The 20076-nt window shown below is 35.8% G+C and overlaps 1 protein-coding gene across 5 annotated transcripts in view; it reads left to right on the top strand.

Moving 5' to 3' along the window:
• The window catches only part of CCDC88A (coiled-coil domain containing 88A), a 143338-nt gene that overhangs the window by 71670 nt on the left and 51592 nt on the right, over positions 1-20076 (top strand). For all 5 annotated transcript variants that reach the window (XM_030310632.2, XM_030310629.2, XM_030310631.2 and 2 more), the window contains exons 9-13: positions 11230-11311; positions 13721-13879; positions 15320-15466; positions 16055-16199; positions 19711-19895. In XM_030310632.2, coding sequence (XP_030166492.1) covers positions 11230-11311; positions 13721-13879; positions 15320-15466; positions 16055-16199; positions 19711-19895 — 718 coding nt within the window. The remainder of the gene's footprint in view (positions 1-11229; positions 11312-13720; positions 13880-15319; positions 15467-16054; positions 16200-19710; positions 19896-20076) is intronic.

The raw sequence follows: 20076 nt of genomic DNA, 5'->3' as shown, positions 1-20076 counted from the left end.
TTTTTAATATGAAATTTATTGTCAAATTGGTTTCCATACAACACCCAGTGCTCATCCCAGTAGGTGCCCTCCTCAATAACCATCACCCACTTTCCCCTCCCTCCCACCCCCCATCAACCCTGTTTATTCTCATTTTTTAAGAGTCACTTATGGTTTGCCTCCCTCCCTCTCTAACTTTTTTTCCCCCTTCCCCTCCCCCATGGTCTTCTGTTAAGTTTCTCAGGATCCACATAAGAGTGAAAACATATGGTATCTGTCTTTCTCTGTATGACTTATTTCACTTAGCATAACACTCTCCAGCTCCATCCACGTTGCTACAGAAGGCCGTATTTCATTCTTTCTCATTGCCAAGTAGTATTCCATTGTATATATAAACCACAATTTCGTTATCCATTCATCAGTTGATGGACATTTAGGCTCTTTTTATAATTTGGCTATTGTTGAGAGTGCTGCTATAAACATTGGGGTACAAGTGCCCTTATGCCTCAGCACTCCTGTATTCCTTGGGTAAGTTCCTAGCAGTGCATTGCTGGGTCATAGGGTAGATCTATTTTTAATTTTTTGAGGAACCTCCACACTATTTTCCAGAGCGGCTGCACCAGTTTGCATTCCCACCAACAATGCAAGAGGGTTCCCGTTTCTCCACATCCTCTCCAGTATCTATAGTCTCCTGATTTGTTCATTTTAGCCACCCTGACTGGCGTGAGGTGATATCTGAGTGTGGTTTTGATTTTTATTTCCCTGATGAGGAGTGACTCCAGAATTGGACCCACAAAAGTATGGCCAACTAATCTTTGACAAAGCGGGAAAGAAAATCCAATGGAAAAAAAGGCAGTCTCTTTAACAAACGGTGCTGGGAGAAGTGGACAGCAACATGCAGAAGAATGAAACTAGACCACTTTCTTACACTATTCACAAAAATAATCTCAAAATGGGTAAAGGACCTGAATGTGAGACAGGAAACCACCAAAACCCTAGAGGAGAAAGCAGGAAAAAGCCTCTCTGACCTCAGCCGCAGCAATTTCATACTTGACACATCCCCAAAGGCAAGGGAATTAAAAGCAAAAATGAACTATTGGGAACTCATGAAGATAAAAAGCTTCTACATTGCAAAGGAAACAATCAACAAAACTAAAAGACAACCGACGGAATGGGAAAAGATATTTGCAAATGACATATCGGACAAAGGGCTAGTATCCAAAATCTATAAAGAACTCACCAAACTCCACACCTGAAAAACAAATGATCCAGTGAACAAATGGGCAGAAGACATGAATAGACACTTCTCTAAAGAAGACATCCAGATGGCCAACAGGCACATGAAAAATGCTCAACGTCACTCCTCATCAGGGAAATATTAACTCTTTTTTAAATAACAGCTTTATTGAGGTAATTTATGTATCAGAAAATTCATCCTTTAAAAATGTAATTCAGGGGCGCCTGGGTGGCGCAGTCGGTTAAGCGTCCGACTTCAGTCAGGTCACGATCTCGCGGTCCGTGAGTTCGAGCCCCGCGTCGGGCTCTGGGCTGATGGCTCAGAGCCTGGAGCCTGTTTCCGATGCTGTGTCTCCCTCTCTCTCTGCCCCTCCCCCGTTCATGCTCTGTATCTCTCTGTCCCAAAAATAAATAAACGTTGAAAAAAAAAATTTAAAAAAAAAAAATGTAATTCAGTGGTTTTTAGTATATTCATAGAGTTGTGCAACCATCACATAGTATCTAATTTTAAGATACTTTCATCAACCCCAAAGAAACCCCATACCCATTAGCAGTCATTCCTTATTCCTCTTTGCCCTTGGCTCTTGGGAACCTTTAATATATTTTGTGTTTCCCTGGATTTACTCATTCTGGACATCCATATAAATGGATATGGCCTTTTGTGTCTGGCCTCTTTCACTTAGCATAATGTTGTCAAGGTTCATCCATGTTGTAGCATGTATCATTATGTCATTCCTTTTTACAATAATAATCCATTATATGGATATACCACCTTTTGGTTACCCCTTTATGAGTCAGTAGATAATTGGAATGTTTCCACTTTTTGACTGTTATGAATAATGCTCCTAAGAACATTCATGGTGAACATTTTATGTGGGCATATGTTTTCAGTTTTCTTGGATATATACTGAAGAATGGAAATGATGGGCCATATGGTAGCTCTATGTTTAACCTTTTGAGTAACTGTCAAATTATTTGGCACACATTTTTACATTCCCACCAGCAATGTATGAGGGCTTCAGTTTCTCCATAACATCACCAATACTTCTTATTATATACCTTTTTGATTATAGGCATTCTAGTGGGTATGAAGGGATACCTCATTGTGGTTTTGACTTGCATTTCCCTGATGACTAAAGATGTTGAGAGTATCTTTTCATGTGCTGTTGGACATTTGTATATCCTCTTTGGAGAAATGTCTTTTCAGATCCTTTGCCCATTTTAAAATTGAGTTGTGAGATAAACTTTTAAGTGGATGGATGAAATAATGTGAACCCCTGGAAGTGTATTAGAAGTCAGTATAGCCTGCAGTTGAAACCATAGGAGTTTTGGTCATTTCTGACTTGGAAGAGAAATGGGAAGTGTGTCAAGAAGATTTCATAGAGATAATTACATTTCAACCTAGGCATTTATTGGCTATTCTAAAAAGGAACTGCAACAAGTTCAGTAGGCTATAAGGACAAGCATTACAAGAAATTAAGTTGAAAATGAAGGTGTAGATACATGGAAGGTCATGTATGCAGTACTTAGAAGGTTGGACTTTAAACAGTGGGGATCAGTGGAAGATTTTTTTGAATAGGAGAATAACATCAGTTTTATGTTTTAATGAAGAGATGCTAGCCTAGTAGTTGACTTTTTTTTTTTTTAATCTAAGTCTAGTGGTTGACTCTTGGTGAATGTTCACATTGAAAAAATGAATTTCGGAGGCATACTGCCTGAGTGTGATTCCTGGCTCAACACACTCCTTCACTGAGTGACCATTGCCAACTTAACTTGATCTAAGGCTCTCAGTTTGCTAGCCCATTAAGTAGAAATAATAATTGTGCCTACTGTAGTGTTGTTGTGTGTGGTAAATATCTAAAGTGACCAGTAAATTTAAGCTGATATCATTGGTACTTTTTTTAGAGACTTATGTGAGGATTGAGTGCTTGGCAAAGTGAAAAGTGCTTACAAATGTGCCTGACACAGATAGTAAGAGCTTGATAATTGTTAGCCAAAAGATGGGCACACCACATGAAATCAGCAAAAAGGTCAGAGAATTAATATATAGAGGAGGAGTAGAGAACCTTATAGTGTGAAGTTGTGGAAGCCAAAGGAGAGAGGGTGTCAAGAAGAACTGAGTTAATTGTATTGACTTCTTGTAAAAGATCCAAAAATAATCCATTGGATTCATCACTAAGGAGGTAATTGACTGTACTGAAAAACAGTATTAGTAGGGAGGTGTAAATGGAAGCCTCATTGTTGGGCATAGAATGGGCAAATGAGTGCAAAAAGGAATTATTTCTTTTTTTTTTAAACGTTTATTTATTTTTGAGACAGAGAGAGACAGAGCATGAACAGGGGAGGGGCAGAGAGAGAGGGAGACACAGAATCTGAAACAGGCTCCAGGCTCTGAGTGGTCAGCATAGAGCCCGACGCGGGGCTCGAACTCACTGACCGTGAGATTATGACCTGAGCCGAAGTCGGATGCTTAACCGACCGAGCCACCCAGGTGCCCCAAAAAGGAATTATTTCTTAATGAGGCTGGAACTCATGGATAACTTTTCTGGAAAAATTATTTAAATTCATACTTCACATACATCAAAGTGAACTTCAGATAGACTAAAGAGTTAAATGTAAAAAATGAAATAATGGTGAAAGAATCAGAAAGAAATATAAATGAGTATGTATTTGTTCTCTAGATGGTGAGGAGCTTTGCAAAAGAGCATAAGAAGTATTTATAAAAGAAGTGGTTCTCTATTTGTATAAAAGATGCTAAATATGTAAACATCCAGAAAAAAATAAAATTAAAAGCGTTTAAATATCCTTCAAAGAATTAAACAAAGAATTTTTATATGACCTAGCAATTCCACATCTAAATATATTCCCCCAAAATTGAAAACAGACTCAAAACAGGTACTTGTATGCCATTGTTCATTGCAGCATTACTCCCAATAGCCAAAAGATGGCACCAACTGAAGTGTCCATGAACAGATTGTTGTTAAATAAACAAAATGTGCTGTTAGTATACAATGGAATATCTTTCAGACGTAAAAATGATGAAATTCTACTACCTGCTATAGCATGAATGAGTCCTGAAAATAGTTTGCTAAGTGAGGTAAGCTATATACAAAGGACAAATGTTGTATGATTCCACTTAAAATCTTTAATAGGCAAATTAGGAGACTCATATATTAGGGAGTTGCTAGGGGTATGACAGAATTGGAGACTTACTGCTTAATGAAAACAGAATTGTTTGGGGTGATGAAAAAGATTAGGGAACAGGTTGTAGTGATAGTTTATTTAATAACATTGTAAATGTAATTAGTGCCACTAAATTTTCTTTTTTTTTTTTAACTTGTTTTTATTTTTTTAATTTACATCCAAAATAGTGCAACAATGATTTCAGGAGTAGATAGATTCCTTAGTGCCCCTTACCGATTTATCCCATCCCCCCTCCCACAACCCCTCTAGTAACCCACAGTTTGTTCTGCCTTTTTATGAGTCTCTTCTGTTTTGTCCCCCTCCCTGTTTTTATATTATTTTTGTTTCCCTTCCCTTAAGTTCATCTTTTTTGTCTCTTAAAGTCCTCATATGAGTGAAGTCATATGATTTTTGTCTTTCTCTGACTAATTTCACTTAGCATAATACCCTCCAGTTCCATCCACGTAGTTGCAAATGGCAAGATTTCCTTCTTTTTGATTGCCGGGTAATGCTCCATTGTATATATATACCACATCTTCTTTATCATTTCATCCATCGATGGACGTTTGGGCTCTTTCCATACTTTGGCTATTGTTGATAGTGCTGCTGTAAACATTGGGGTGCATGTGCCCTTTCGAAACAGCACACCTGTATCCCTTGGATAAATGCCAGTAGTGCAATTGCTGGGTCGTAGGGTAGTTCTATTTTTAGCTTTTTGAGGAACCTCCATACTATTTTCCAGAGTGGTTGCACCAGCTTACATTCCCACCAACAATGCAAAAGAGATCCTCTACTCCGCATCCTTGCATACATCTGTTGTTGCCTGAGTTGTTAGTGTTAGCCATTCTGACAGGTGTGAGGTGGTATCTCATTGTGGTTTTGATTGTATTTCCCTGATGATGAGTGATGTTGAGCATTTTTTAAGTGTCAGTGGCCATCTGGGTGTCTTCTTTGGAGAAGTGTCTATTCATGTCTTTTGCCCATTTCTTCACTGGATTATTTATTTTTTGGGTGTTGAGTTTAATAAGTTCTTTATAGATTTTCGATACTAACCCTTTATCTGATATGTCATTTGCAAATATCTTCTCCCATTCTGTCGGTTGCCTTTTAGTTTTGCTGATTGTTTCCTTCGCTGTGCAGAAGATTTTTATTTTGATGAGGTCCCAGTAGTTCATTTTTGCTTTAGTTTCCCTTGCCTCCAGAGACATGTTGAGTAAGAAGTTGCTACGGCCAAGATTAGAGAGGTTTTTCCCTGTTTTCTCCTCAAGGATTTTGATGGCTTCCTGTCTTACATTGAGGTCTTTCATCCATTTTGAGTATATTTTTGTGTATGGTGTAAGAAAGTAGTCCAGGTTCATTCTTCTGCATGTCGCTGTCCAGTTTTCCCAGCACCACTTGCTGAAGCGACTGTCTTTATTCCATTGGATATTCTTTCCTGCTTTGGCAGATTAGTTGGCCATACGTTTGTGGGTCCAGTGCCACTAAATTTTCACTTAAAATGACTAAAATTGCAATTTTATGTTAAAAATATGCTACCATAATAAAAATAAAATTTGTTTTTAATTTTTTAAAAAAGCATTCAGCAACTGTATAGAAATATTTATAAATATCTTATAAATCATAAAAGGTAGGGGCGCCTGGGTGGCACAGTCAGTTAAGTGCCCAGCTTTGGCTCAGGTCACAGTCTCAGGATTCAGTTCATTATTTCGAGCCCTGCCTCAGGCGCTCTGCTATCAGCACAGAGCTGGCGTCTGAACCTCTGTCTCCCCCTCTTTCTGTCCCTCCCCTATTTGTACGCTTTCTCTCTCTCTCAAAAATGAATATTTAAAAAAATGGTAGAAGTTAATAGCTTTTTAAAAAGTTTTTATTTTAATTCCAGTTAGTTAATATACAGTGTTATATGAGTTTCAGGTGTACAATATAGTAATTCAGCACTTCCATACATCATCCGGTGCTCATCACAAGAAGTGTACTCCTTAATCCCCATCCCCTATTTCACCCATGTCCCCACCCACCTTCCCTCTGGTAAACATCACTTTATTCTCTATAGTTAGGAATCTTTTGGGGCGCCTGGGTGGCTCAGTCAGTTAAGCATCCGACTTCAGCTCAGGTCATGATCTCACCACTTATGAGTTCGAGCCTCGCATCCGGCTCTGTGCTGACAGCTCAGGAGCCTGGAGCCTGCTTCGGATTCTGTGCCTCCCTCTCGATCTGTCCCTCTCCTGCTCACGCTCTGTTTCTTTCTCTCAAAAATAAATGTTAAAAACAAAACTTGTTTTTAAATTAAAAAAAAAAAGAATCTGTTTCTTGGTTTGCCTCTCTCTTTTTTCTTTCCCTCTTTGCTCATTTGTTTCTGAAATTTCACCTATGAGTAAAATCATACGGTATTTGTCTCCGACTTCTTTCACTTAACATAATACTCTCTAGCTCCATCCACATTGTTGCAAATGGCAAGATTTCATTCTTTTGGGTGGCTGAGTATTACTCCATTGTATATGTATGTACCATGTCTTCTTTCTCCATGGACATTTGGGCTGTTTCCATAGTTTGACTATTATAGATAAGCTGCTGTAAACATTGGGGTGCTTGTGTCCCTTTGAATTAGTATTCTTGTATTCTTTGGATAAATACCTAGTAGTGCAATTGCTGACTGGTAGTGTAGTTCTGCTTTTAAATTTTTAGTTTTTTTTAGAGACAGCACAAGCCAAGCCAGGGAGAGAGAGAGTTTTTTAATTTTCTTTTTTAATGTTTGTTTATTTTTGAGAGAGAGAGAGAGAGACAGAGAGTGCTAATGGGGAGGAGCAGAGAGAGGAAAACACAGAATCTGCAGCCATCTCCAGGCTCTGAGGTGTAAGCACAGAGCCCGATGCAGGGCTTGAGCTCACAAACCATGAGTTCATGACCTGAGCCAGTCAGACGCTTAACCAACTGAGCCACCCAGTCGCCTGAGAGAAAATCTTAAGCAGGCTCCACAAGCCTGATGCGAGGCTCAGTCCCACAACCCTGGGATCATGACCTGGGCAGAAATCAAGAGTTGGATGCTCAACTGACTGAGCCACCCAGGCATCCCATCTATTTTTAAGTTTTTGAGGAACCTCTATACTGTCTTCCAGATTGGCTACACCAGTTTGCATTCCCACCAGCAGTGCACGAGGGTTCCCCTTTCTCCACATCCTTGCTGTTGTGTTTGTGCTTTTGATTTTAGCCTTCCCGACAGGTGTGTGGTGATATCTCATTGTAGTTTTGATTTTTTTTTTTCCCTGATGATGAGTGGTGTTGAGCATCTCTTCATGTGTCAGTATGTCATCTTTGGAAAAATGTTCATGTCTTCTACCCATTTTTTAATTGGATGGTTCATTTCTTGGGTGTTGAGTTTTACAAGTTTTATGTAGTTTGGATACTAACCCTTTATCAGATAGGTCATTTACAAATGTCTTCTCCCATTCCATAGGTTTGCCTTTTAGTTTTGTTGATTGTTTCCTTTGCTGTGCAGAAGCTTTTTATTTTGGTGAAGTCCTAATAATTGATTTTTGCTTTTGTTTCCCTTGCCTCAGGAGACATATCTAGAAGTTGTTACAGCCAATGTCAAAGAGGTCACTGCCTTTGTTTTCCTCTAGGATTTTTTATGGTTTGAGGTCTCACAGTTAGGTCTTTAATCCATTTTTAATTTATTTTTGTGTTTGTGTAAGAAAGTGGTCCGGTTTCATTCTTTTGCATGTTGCTGTCCAGTTTTTCAACACCATTTGTTGGAGAGACTGTCTTTTTCCCATTGGATATTCTTCCCTGCTTTGTCGAAGATCAATTGACTTTATAGTTGTGGGTTCACTTCTGCATTTTTCTGTCCTGTTCCCTTGATCTATGCATCAGTTTTTGTGCTAGTACTATACCTTTTGATCCTTTGTTCATAACTTTAAGTCTGGAATTTTGACGCCTCCAGTTTTGCTTTTCTTTTTCAATGTTGCTTTGGCTATTCAAGGTCTTTTCTGATTCCATGCAAATTTTAGGATTGTTTGTTCTACTTGTGTGAAAAATGCTGTTAGTATTTTGGTAGGGATTGCATCAAATATGTAGATTGCTTTGGGTAGTATAGACATTTTAATAATATTTGTTCTTCCAATCCGTGTGCATAGAATGTTTCTCCATTTCTTTGTGTCCCCTTTAATTTATTTCATCAGTGTTATATAGTTTTCAAGCAGAAGTCTTTCACCTCCTTGATTAGGTGTATTCCTAGGTTTCTTAATATTTTGGTGCTTTTGTAAATGGGACTGATTCCTTAATTTCTCTTTCTGCTACTTCATTATTTTTGTATAGAAATGCAACAGATAGTCTGTATGTTCATTTTGTATCCTGTGACTTTACTGAATTCATGTATCATTTCTAGCAGGTTTTTTGGTGGAATCTTTCGAGTTTTCTTTGTAGAGTATCATGTCATCTGCAAATAGTAAAGTTTTACTTCTTCCTTGCCTGTATGGATGCCTTTTATTGCTCTTTGTTGTCTGATTGCTGTGGTTAGAACTTCCAGTACTGTGTCATACAACAGTGGTGAGAGTCCCTGTCTTGTTCCTAACCTTGTTTCTGACCTTAGGGGAAAAGCTCTGTTTTTCCCCATTGAGCATGATATTCACTGTGTTACTCACATGTGGCCTTTATTATGTTCAGGTATGTTCCATCTAACTCTACGTTGTTGAGGGTTTTATCGTGAATGGATTTGTACTTTGTCGAATGCTTTTTCTGCATGTATTTAGAATGGTCATATAGTTTTTATCCTTTCTTTCATTAATGTGTATCACATTGATTTGTGAATATTGAACCACCTTTGCAACCCAGGAATAAATCCCACTTAATTGTGGTGAATGACTCTTTTAATGAATTGTTGGATTTAGTTTGCTAGTATTTTATTGACCGTTTTTGCTTCCATGTTTGTCAGGGATACTGGCGTATAGTTCTGTTTTTAGTGGATTCTTTATCTTTTAGTGGATTCACTATCTGTTTTTTAGTGGATTCTTTATTCTTTATTCTTCCCTCATAGAATGAATTTGGAAGATTTCCTTCCTTTTCTATTTTTTTGAATAGTTTTAAGAACAGGTATTAACTCTTTTTTAAATGTTTGGTAGATTTGGGGCACCTGGGTGGCTCAGTTGGTTAAGTGTCCAGTTCTTGATTTCGGCTCAGGTCGTGATCTCACAGTTTGTGAATTGGAGCCCCACATGGGGATTCTCTGTCTCCCTCTCTCTCTGCCCCTTTCCTGCGCTCATTCTCTGTCTCTCTGTCTCTCTCTCAAAAATAAATAAACAAACTTAAAAACATTTTTTTTAATGCTTGGTAGATTTACTTCTGAAGCCATCTGGCCCTGGACTTCTGTTTGTTGGGAGATTTTGATTACTGATTCAACTTCTTTGCTGGCTGTTAGTTGGTTCAAGTTTTTTGTTTCTCCTGTTTCAGTTTTGGTAGTTTATATATTTCCAAGAATTTATCCATTTTTTCCAGGCTGTCCTAGTATTCAAATAAATGCAAATTAGAATAATAACTCAAAAATTTTCAATTGTTAACTTGTTTCTCATGTAGGCAATTTTATCCTCTGATGCTTGCATTATAAATTGGTAATGACCTTTCTGCAGGGATGTTGACAGTACATTTCAGGAACCTTTAAACATGTAATGTACTTTTAGAAATCTGTCCTGAAACATATACGAGGTTTTCTTTGTGTTTTTTTGGCTTTTTTTCCCCTTTTAAGTAATCTACACCCAACATGGGGCTCAAATTCATGACCCTGAGTTCAAGAGTCACATGCTCTTTGGACTGAGCCAGCTAGGTCCCCCTAAATACACAGTATCTTATGCATAATGAGTTTATTTACCAAAACATTATTCATTACAATGAAAATGGAGTCCACAAAGGGACTGTTTTTCAATTAAAAATTATGGTTCTCAAAAAAGTACAGGTATTATGAGAGGTCAGCAACAGATTGTGCAGTGAATGCTTTACCTTTTCAATTAAAGAACAGAAGGTGGAAAAGTAGAGTTAGTGAATGGAAACTTGAGTTTGAGCAGCTTGGCTCTGAAAGGGAGATAGAAAATGGGGGAATTAAAGTAGTATCAAGAGAAGGAAAAGAATAGAAATTGGAAGATGTTTATAGACTACAGGGAAGAAACCAATAGGGACATAAATATTTTAGGTATTTGTGTGGCAGTGTGTACTTTTCCTTTAGGCCACAGTAAATGTTGAAAATAGTTGGAGATCCTTTTAAGACTCAGACCACCCCCAGGGCACTTGGGTGGCTTAGTCAGGTAAGCATCCGACTTTGGCTCAGGTCATGATCTCACACTATGTGGGTTCAAGCCCCGTGTCGGGCTCTGTGCTGATAGCTCAGAGCCTGGAGCCTGCTTTGGATTCTGTGTCTCCCTCTCCCTCTGCTCCTCCCCTGCATTATATTTATATATATATATAAATGACTCAGACCCACATAGTAGTGCCTTGCTTAAAAACTCTTCCAGTGTATTTGTCTTTGATGAGTGAGAAAGACAAAAAGGAGAGTGAGAATGGGGGATGGGAAGAAAGATGAAGAGAGAGAAACTACCTTATAAACTATGAGGATGTCAGTCATCAAGATTAGCCTTTGGGGAACTTTAAAGGGGAGTCTGATTGATGTCATCAAATCATATACATTCTTAATATCCATTTCTTTGTCTTTTTCCCCTCTGTTAGCATATGGCTAATTCGGTTTTCAACTAGATATTTAGTAATGATAATATATTTGTATTGATGCAGATGATGATCACAGTTTTCAAAAACATTAAACTGATTATTTAATTGACAATTTTTTCATTTAAGGGAGGAAAAGACTGAACAGTTGTTGGACTGTAAACAAGAACTTGAGCAAATGGAAATAGAACTAAAAAGGCTGCAACAAGAGGTTTGTACCAGAAACTTTATTATATAGGACCAGTATGTAATTAGAAATTGATTTTACTCCTTATAATTTATAGCCTTTATCTTAATGTTTTATGAGGTCACTGAGGCTTAAAGATGATTTTTCAGTGTTTTTCTGTTCTAAAATCCCAAAACTGGAATTCATAGTCTTTGGACTTTGCTTTTTCTTTATCAGTGCTGCTCATACTTTGCTAGAATTCAGAAGAAACTCTTAGGATTCAGGTAGTTCCAAGTTTCTCTTTTTATGTATTTGGTTTGTGTGGGCTTGGAAGCTAGAATAACCCTACTGTAAACTATGCTGCTTTATGTGTATCTCCCTAGGTCTCTGGTCTCTCTGATAGTTATGGTAACTTATATATGACACAGTGCTTTTTAATTTTTTTACCTTTTAAAAATTATTTTTATTTTACTAAAGCTTTGTGGTTTTTTTCATCTCGAAGCAAGATTGTTTGAGACTTCACTTTGGGGTGGGGGGGGTGCCACCTGGGTTGCTTAGTCATTTAAGTGTCTGACTCTTGATTTCAACTCAGGTCATGATCTCATGGTTTGTGAGTTTGAGCCCAGTGTCAGGCCCTGCACTAACTGTGAAGCCTGTTTGGGGATTCTCTTTCTCTCTCTCTCTCTGTCCCCTCCCACTCGCACTGTCCCTCTTTCTCCCTCTCTTTTTCTCTCTCTCTCTCAAAATAAATAAATAAACTTAAAAAAAATTCACTTTTTTAAATGTTTGTTATGTTTCATTTTTATTTGGTGGTAGTGCACAATGTCTTCCTTTACCCGTAAATGATAAGGATTATGGTGAAGCTAGATAATTATTTCTTCTCCTTATTTCCCCTAACTTGCTATTTTTAATTCAGGGAATACTCTACTTGCAGGATCATAAACTTGGACCTTTCTAGATGAATGAGATGGGAATCAAAATCTTCATTTCTAGATATGCTGTGGCTGCTATTCTGTTTCTTAATAGTATGGGTTTTTGTATGTGTGCTTACTGTAAAGCAGTGAGTGGTTCTCAATCTTTTGGTCTCAAGGCTCTTTTCTCCTATTAAAAATTAATGAGGATTGTTTGATGTAGATTATATCTATTTTCTATATTTGAAATTAAAACTTAGAATTTGAAAAATGTTTATTTAAAAATAATTATTCCATGTTAACATAAAAATTACATGCTTATAACCATTATTTTCCAAAACAAAACAACAACAAAAAAAGAATGTTGGTACTCTTACATTTTTGCAAGTCTTTTTTTTTTTAATCATTTTTGCAAATCTCTTTAATGCCTGGCTTAACTAAAAACTACTAAATTCTCGTATCTGTTTTTCATTCGGTGTATTATCACATGCCATGTAGCCTCTGGAAAACTCCACTCTGCCCTCATGAGAGAATGACAGTGAAAAAAGCAAATAATGGTTTGGTGTTATTATGAAAATGGTTTTGACCTCATGAACATGAAACCCTTTCAGGGCCCCACAGATATCTCTGGAACATACTTTGATAACTTGTTTTAAAAGATTACGAGAGAGCTATTAAATATTGAATTTTAATACTTGTCTTAAATGTTATTAAGATACACACTAATCATATGCAACTAATCATTCACTTGGAAGTTTTGAAAAACTCAGCAGAATTTTGGTATATTATAATACATCTGGATGGAAACGTAATTTCTCTAAAGTAACTAACGACCAACTTTAGTAATACTGTTTGCCTCTTCTGTATTTTCATTATCCTGTATTTTAAAGTTAACTTTTACACCTTAAATTAATTGCAAATGGTTATGTTAACTAGAGGTTAACTTATTTGAAATATCCTGATATTTTTTACATTCCTAAATAATCATTACATAAAAATTTATATGTAGGTGTGTTTTTATTTGCATATGAATATATATTTTAAAATAATTTATATTGATTTTTTTAAAAAAGACCTCATATATCTCCCCATCCCATTTTATTTTATATATATACATTTTTTTAACAGGTTTTAACTTGCTGTATTTTTCTTGTATAAAACTATGTGGTGGCCACAGCTGGAGCTTTGGTCCTCTGCATGGAGACTCTGATGTGGGTCTTCACAAAATGGTCAGTGAATTCCTGATAGGGAAACTTGATGAACACAGTTTCTTTCCAGAGTTCAGGGTGACATAGCTGTAGGTCTTGGAAATGCCATCAGAAGTGGCCTTGGCGAAGTTGCCCAGCCAGGGTGACAGTGCAGCCTCTGGCCAAGGTATAGCATTGGTCAATACTGGCCCTCATCAACAGCTTCTTTTAAAATTCACACTTTTAAAGCATACAATTTGTTGGGTTTGTTTTTTAAATTCATTGAATTGTGCAACCAGAGATTATCAATTTGAAAATAGAAAATAATATTTAAAATATTAATTGTTTATATTTAGAACATGAATTTGCTTTCGGATGCTCGTTCCGCTAGAATGTACCGAGATGAATTAGATGCACTTCGGGAGAAGGCAATCAGAGTGGATAAGCTTGAAAGTGAAGTCAGCAGATACAAAGAAAGACTACATGATATTGAATTTTATAAGGCAAGAGTTGAGGTATGTTGCATAATTTAAACCATTCACAATTATTTTGTTTAAAAGTTAAGTTTTTTCAAACTGCATGTAATAAACTTAAGGAACTTTTGAAATGTTGAACAAACTGTAAATACCTCTAGGTGCTTATCTTATGGTGGTAGATCAGCATATTGCTTATACTTGTAAAAAGGGATCTCTGGACATTATTAATTTTATTGAACTGTTTCAAGTTCTTTCATTCTTTTATTTAGTCTTATAGGTAGGAAAGACTTGAAGTCCTTCCCTCAAAGTCAAAATAAAGTATATACTTCTAATTTCAAACTTGTTTCTAGAAGCGAAAGCAAAGCATGTTTCTGATCACTGTTCAACTCAGAATGCTAAACTAGGATTAATGAAGGCACTCTCTCAATCTCTCCCCTAATAATATGTGTGTGGGTGTATTTGTGTGTGTGTGTAGAAAAAGACAATTTTTCTTACTTAATGGTTGCAGTTCAGTGTTACATGAAGTTGAGTTTGACAGCAAGAATTTGACAGTACTTGCTTCTACATTCTGTTTTTCTTTCCGAGTTAACTTCTTCATTTCTTCAGAGGAGAGTTTTATCAGTTTCAGTATGGTGATAAGAAGGAAGGAGTATGCAAAATCAAGAAGTGAGAACATTACAACAGAAAGTAGTTAGAACATTTTAGCCTGAAAGTTACCAGAAAATAGACCCAGTAGATAGCAAAGATAAGGTGCCTATTAATTCTTTGCCGTTTATTGAAACAATATATGCATGGCACTGTTAAGAGATCCTTATAAATGCCACTGTTTTAATATACTTTCTTTTGACTTTAGTTTATAAACCACTAGCATATAGTTCAGCAAGACAGATTTGTGAACACATGTCTTCAAAACATGTATGGATTTTAAGCGTTTTCTCAAGATGTTTGTGTAAAATATTTATTAATAGAGCCTTAGTTTATGGTCTCTGTGAGTCTTAGCACAGGTCTTGGTATTTTACTCAAAAACCCAAGCCCTTTACTTTCAAGTTACAGTTTAAGTAGAGAGAAATCTTTAAATCTATTTCAGCAAAAAAATTAAGCCCTGATTCTATGGCGATTTGTTTGTGTCTTAAATATCAGAGAGACTACTTATACTTAGTTCCTTATTCTTGTGACTAAAGGAATTTAAATGTACGCTGACAATTTTATGTGAATTGTAGTTGTGTTACTCATCCTAGCATAAGTATTGAGTATTACGTTTGCATAATAGCAATAGCGTAATAAATTCTGAGGGAAAAAATGAAACCAGGAAAACATTAACTGTATCTCTATTTTCAGTAGCTTTTACTCTTGCATAAAGAACTGTTGATAGAGACAGCTTAATGTCTTACCTTACAATAAAGAATTCATGTTTTAGAGCTTTGAAAAATTAACAGATACTAATATATTTGTGATAAAGCCTATTTGAAATTTTTATAGGAATTAAAAGAAGATAATCAAGTTTTATTAGAAACAAAAACCATGTTGGAAGATCAATTAGAAGGAACTAGAGCTCGTTCTGATAAATTACATGAATTAGAAAAAGAGAATTTACAACTGAAAGCTAAACTGCATGATATGGAAATGGTAAGTAATGTAAGGTTGATCAGTTGCGTGGCCTCCAAGGAAATCTCAGATTGATCTGATTTCCCCATAATGACAACAATGGCTAGCTCCTGTGGCTTTAACAGAGAAGAGGTAGCTAAGTAAATTAGAAGCTTCCAATTCTGTATAAAAACAGGAGTAGTAAAAATTTCTGCTTTTGTTAGACATATTAGTTATTAATTTTGTCTTCTCCTTTGAAAACACCCTAATAAGTTGTTGTGTAAACATGCCTTTAAAATATAGAAGGAGGTAAACAATTTGCTAAAATTTAGCATTAGGTTAGGTATCATTTATTATACCAGTAAATATATTAAAATATATGAAGAAAAGTTTTCAGTGTTCCCAAGGATCACTTTAAAAGGATATCAAAGACCTGGTCAATATAATGACTAGTATTAAGAATGATAACTGATTATTGCCTTCAAACTGAAAATTTTAAGGAACTCAAAATTTATCCTATATTATTCAGTTTCTGATAAATAAAAGTTATAAGTAATAGAACATATTTAGCTTGAAATTGTACTGTTTCTTAGCTTTCATTTCTTTTCCTACTCCCTGACAATAAAAAAGGAACGTGATATGGATAGAAAAAAGATTGAAGAATTAATGGAAGAAAATATGACTTTGGAAATGGCACAGAAACAAAGTATGGATGAATCATTACATCTTGGCTGGGAGCTGGAACAAATATCTAGAACTAGCGAACTCTCTGAAGGTATTCCCGATATTTTTTTAATGTAAATGCATAAATGAATGCATGAAGTTGTATTTATGCTTACATTTTTGGATATTTTATTACAATTTTTTATTTTCCCCAGCCGGAGATGTCTAAGATGCCAGATGTCTCCCTAGATAGTTCACAGAGTAGTATGTTCATGGCCGCATTCCTGGGTCTTGTCCTTATCTTTACACATCTTACAACTCAACTTTATGAGTGTAGTAACAGATTTGATCAGTTTTTTAGGCACTGTTTCACATTAACATCATAGGAAGCTGAGATACCAAGTTTATTAACTTATTTTGAGAAATAAAGCCATCTACTAAATAGAACAGAAAAGTCATATTAGCTGGTCAGTGTGTTCTTTAACTATAGACAAACCTAAACAAGAAGTCAAAACATATTGGGAAGATTCTTAGGTCAGTATATAGCCAGAAAAAAGCAAGTTAAGGATCTTTATGGCTACTTTCATCAATATATGTACTCTCTCTCCATTTTAGCACTGTATCTACCAAGCAGTCCAGCCCAGTTATACCCTAGAGATAATGAAAGACCCTCAGATAACTTGTTAACTTTGTTCTTTTTTCCTTATTTGGGTTATAGCCTTCAGTATGCTGATACTGATTTACTTTATTGAAATTATGTCCAGGTCACATTTATTTGAATTAGATTCGTTCCAGAATTCCTCAGTTACCTAGTATTAGATTATTTCACCTGCTTTCCTTCCTTCCAGATATTTATTAAGCATCTACCATGTGTAAAATAATTATATCCAGCCCTGTGGATATGATGCTGAGGTAGACGAGGTCTGAGAGAGCTTATAATCTGATATTTATAGGATACTTACTTCTACAGATGACCTATCATATTTTTTTTACCATTAGGCTTTTCCTAATTTTACACATGAGAACCTAATTTCAAATTCTGGGACCCCCATGTAAATTGACTACACAGTAAGTGATGATATTCAGACCGTGAACTTGCTGAGATATATTACTTAAAATATTTGTGGAACTTTTTTATTGTATTTTTTGTGAAATTGAGTTATTAAAAAACAATTCAAACTTAAATGTTTTCTACTGCTAGTTAAAATTACAGTGTTAAGAGTTTCCTCATCAGTTATATGGGAACAATAAAATAGTATTACCTTGTACGGTTATTGTGAAGATTGAATTTGTTACTGCTTATGAAGCCATTAGTAGAGTACCTGGTAAATGGTAGTTATTTGAGTGTTTATTATTTTTATCATCGTTGTTGTCGTCATTGTCATCATCATCATCATCACCATCACAGTTGTTTTGCAGTTCATCTTAGCTGGGGTCATAGATCTGAATATTTGTTTTAATATGGTGTGTTTTGTTTTGTTTTTTAACTATACAAGAGAATTGCTTTGCAGAAAATCTGTGAAATGTGGAAAAATATAAAGGAAGAAATTAAAGTTCCTAATAATTTCTGAAACCCCTTTGCATTTAAAAAAATGGCCTCCAGAATTTTTCTACAAATAGATATTTTAGACATCATCAGATCAATTTGTATATACAATTCAGGTTCTTCTTTTCACCTAAGATTATAACGTAGGCATTTTTCCATGTTGTTAAATATGTGTTCTAAGGGGGCTCCTGGCTAGCTCAGTGGATAGAGCATGCAGCTTTTGGTCTGGAGTTTGAGCCCCACATTGGGCATAGAGATTACTTTAAAAAATGTTTGTAAGCATCCTTTTTAATTCTTTGTAGTCTGACCTGAAGCATCTTTGAAATACAGTGATAGGGCACCTGGGTGGCTCAGTTGGTTAAACGTCCGACCCTTGACTCTGGCTCAGGTCATGATCTCATAATTTGTGAGTTCAAGCCCTACATAGGGTTCTGCACTGACAGTATGGAACCTGCTTAGGATTCTGTGTCCTTTTCTCTTCACCCCTTCCCTGCTTGCTCTCTCTCAAAATAAATAAAAATAAACTTAAAAAAAAAGAAGAAACAGTGATAGTATTGAAAGTATTACTAAGGTATATTGAGTATCGTATCTAACAGATCATGAAGCAAAGTTTTACTGAAGAAGACTTGGACAACTAATGGAATGTAAAAAGTCTGGGGCATTGGGCTCTGTGCTACCAGGTTAGAGCCTGGAGCCTGCTTCAGATTCTGTGCCTTCCTCTCTCTCTGCTCCTCCCCCATTCATGCTCTGTCTCTCTCTCTCTCTCCTTCAAAAATAAATAAAAACATTAAAAAAATTTTTTAATAAAAATAAAAAAAGTGACTATCAGTTGTACCAGCTTTTAATAAAAGATTAATAATATGCTAACTGGAACAAAAGCTAGAAGAACTGAGGCTTTCTTTGTTTACAGTCTGAGGATATTTTATCATACCTGATTTTGAAAAGAATGTGTGCTTGTGGGGATATGGTGTGTGTGTGTGTGTGTGTGTGTGTGTGTGTGTGTGTGTGTGTGTTAATGATTTCTGGGGCGCCTGGGTGGCTTAGTTGGCTGAGCATCCAACTCTTGATTTCAGCTCAGGTCATGCATGATCTCACAGCATGAAATCAAACCCTGCTTCGGGCTCTGTGCTAACAATGCAGAGCCTGCGTGGGATTCTCTCTCTCCCTTTCTATCTGACCCCCCAACTCGTGTTTTTTCCTCTCTCTCTCCCCAAATAAATAAATTTTTAAAAAATGACGGAGAATTTCAAACATACACAAAAATAGATAGACCTAGAATGCCTTCCTGTACTTCTCCATTTCCCTTCCTGAAATCTGGGGTTTCAAAGTGAATTCTAGGTATTATATTTCACTTTAAATCCTAATTTTTATATCATCAAATAATGAATCTGCTTTAGGGTTATTAAAAATAGTTATTTTGGACTTACATCATATATAGAACCAGAAACTGAGTTTTCTTATGTTAGAAAATGTAATTATGCTGAAATTGACTTAGAAATACGATTTTTTTGGCAAAATGGTATACATGTTTGTTTTTACACTCAAGTTTAGCAGAGATTCTTTGTTTAGAGAAAGACTTTTTCAAGGTAACCAGTATATACTGTCTTGCCTTTCTCAGAATCAGGATTAGGAAATTAGGATTTTTTTTCCCCTTAGACTGTCTTCCTTTAATTTTTGATATGTAGCTTGGATATGCGTTATACTTCTTATTTGAATCACATGATATCTCTGTCAGACACACAGAGCAATAACCATATTTTGTACAAATAATCTAAGAGTTTTGTGGTTAAAATGGCTTGGGCATTGTCAAGCAGTTTCTCATGGAACTGGAACTGCAACTGTAGTCTGTTCAGTCTAAATTTTGTACCTTTTTTCCTCTAGAATGCTTGTGGGTACATTAAAAACTCAAGATTTACCTATCTTTTATCTATGTTTTTTCATTGTGTCTATCTTATATAACTCTATAAGTTTTTTATAAAGTTAAGGACCAGGTGATGTAGTGCATTTACACTCATTATTTTAAATAGTATTGAGTAAATATAGTTTTTACCAATGACAATATTTGTCATTATTATAGCACCACAAAAATCCTTGGGCCATGAAGTGAATGAATTAACATCAAGTAGATTATTGAAGTTGGAGATGGAAAACCAGAGTCTGACAAAAACTGTGGAAGAACTTCGGAGTACTATGGATTCTGCCGAAGGCAACACTTCCAAAATCCTGAAAATTGAAAAAGAAAATCAAAGACTAAGTAAAAAGGTAAATAAAAATTAATGTTTAATGTAATGTTGAATATATGTAAAGTGTAAATAACCCTGTGTTAGATCATTTATTTTCCAGTTTTTAATGTAATGTATTCTCAATATTATTTTAACTTATGGAAATTTTCAAACATATATAAATGTGAAGTGAATTAACTCCTATACTCATTCAACTTTAG

The sequence above is a fragment of the Lynx canadensis genome, chromosome A3 (genome assembly GCF_007474595.2).
Source record: "Lynx canadensis isolate LIC74 chromosome A3, mLynCan4.pri.v2, whole genome shotgun sequence".
Classification (NCBI taxonomy): domain Eukaryota; kingdom Metazoa; phylum Chordata; class Mammalia; order Carnivora; family Felidae; genus Lynx; species Lynx canadensis.
Note: the sequence above shows the minus strand (reverse complement) of the source record. Positions and strands in the feature narration are given on the sequence as shown.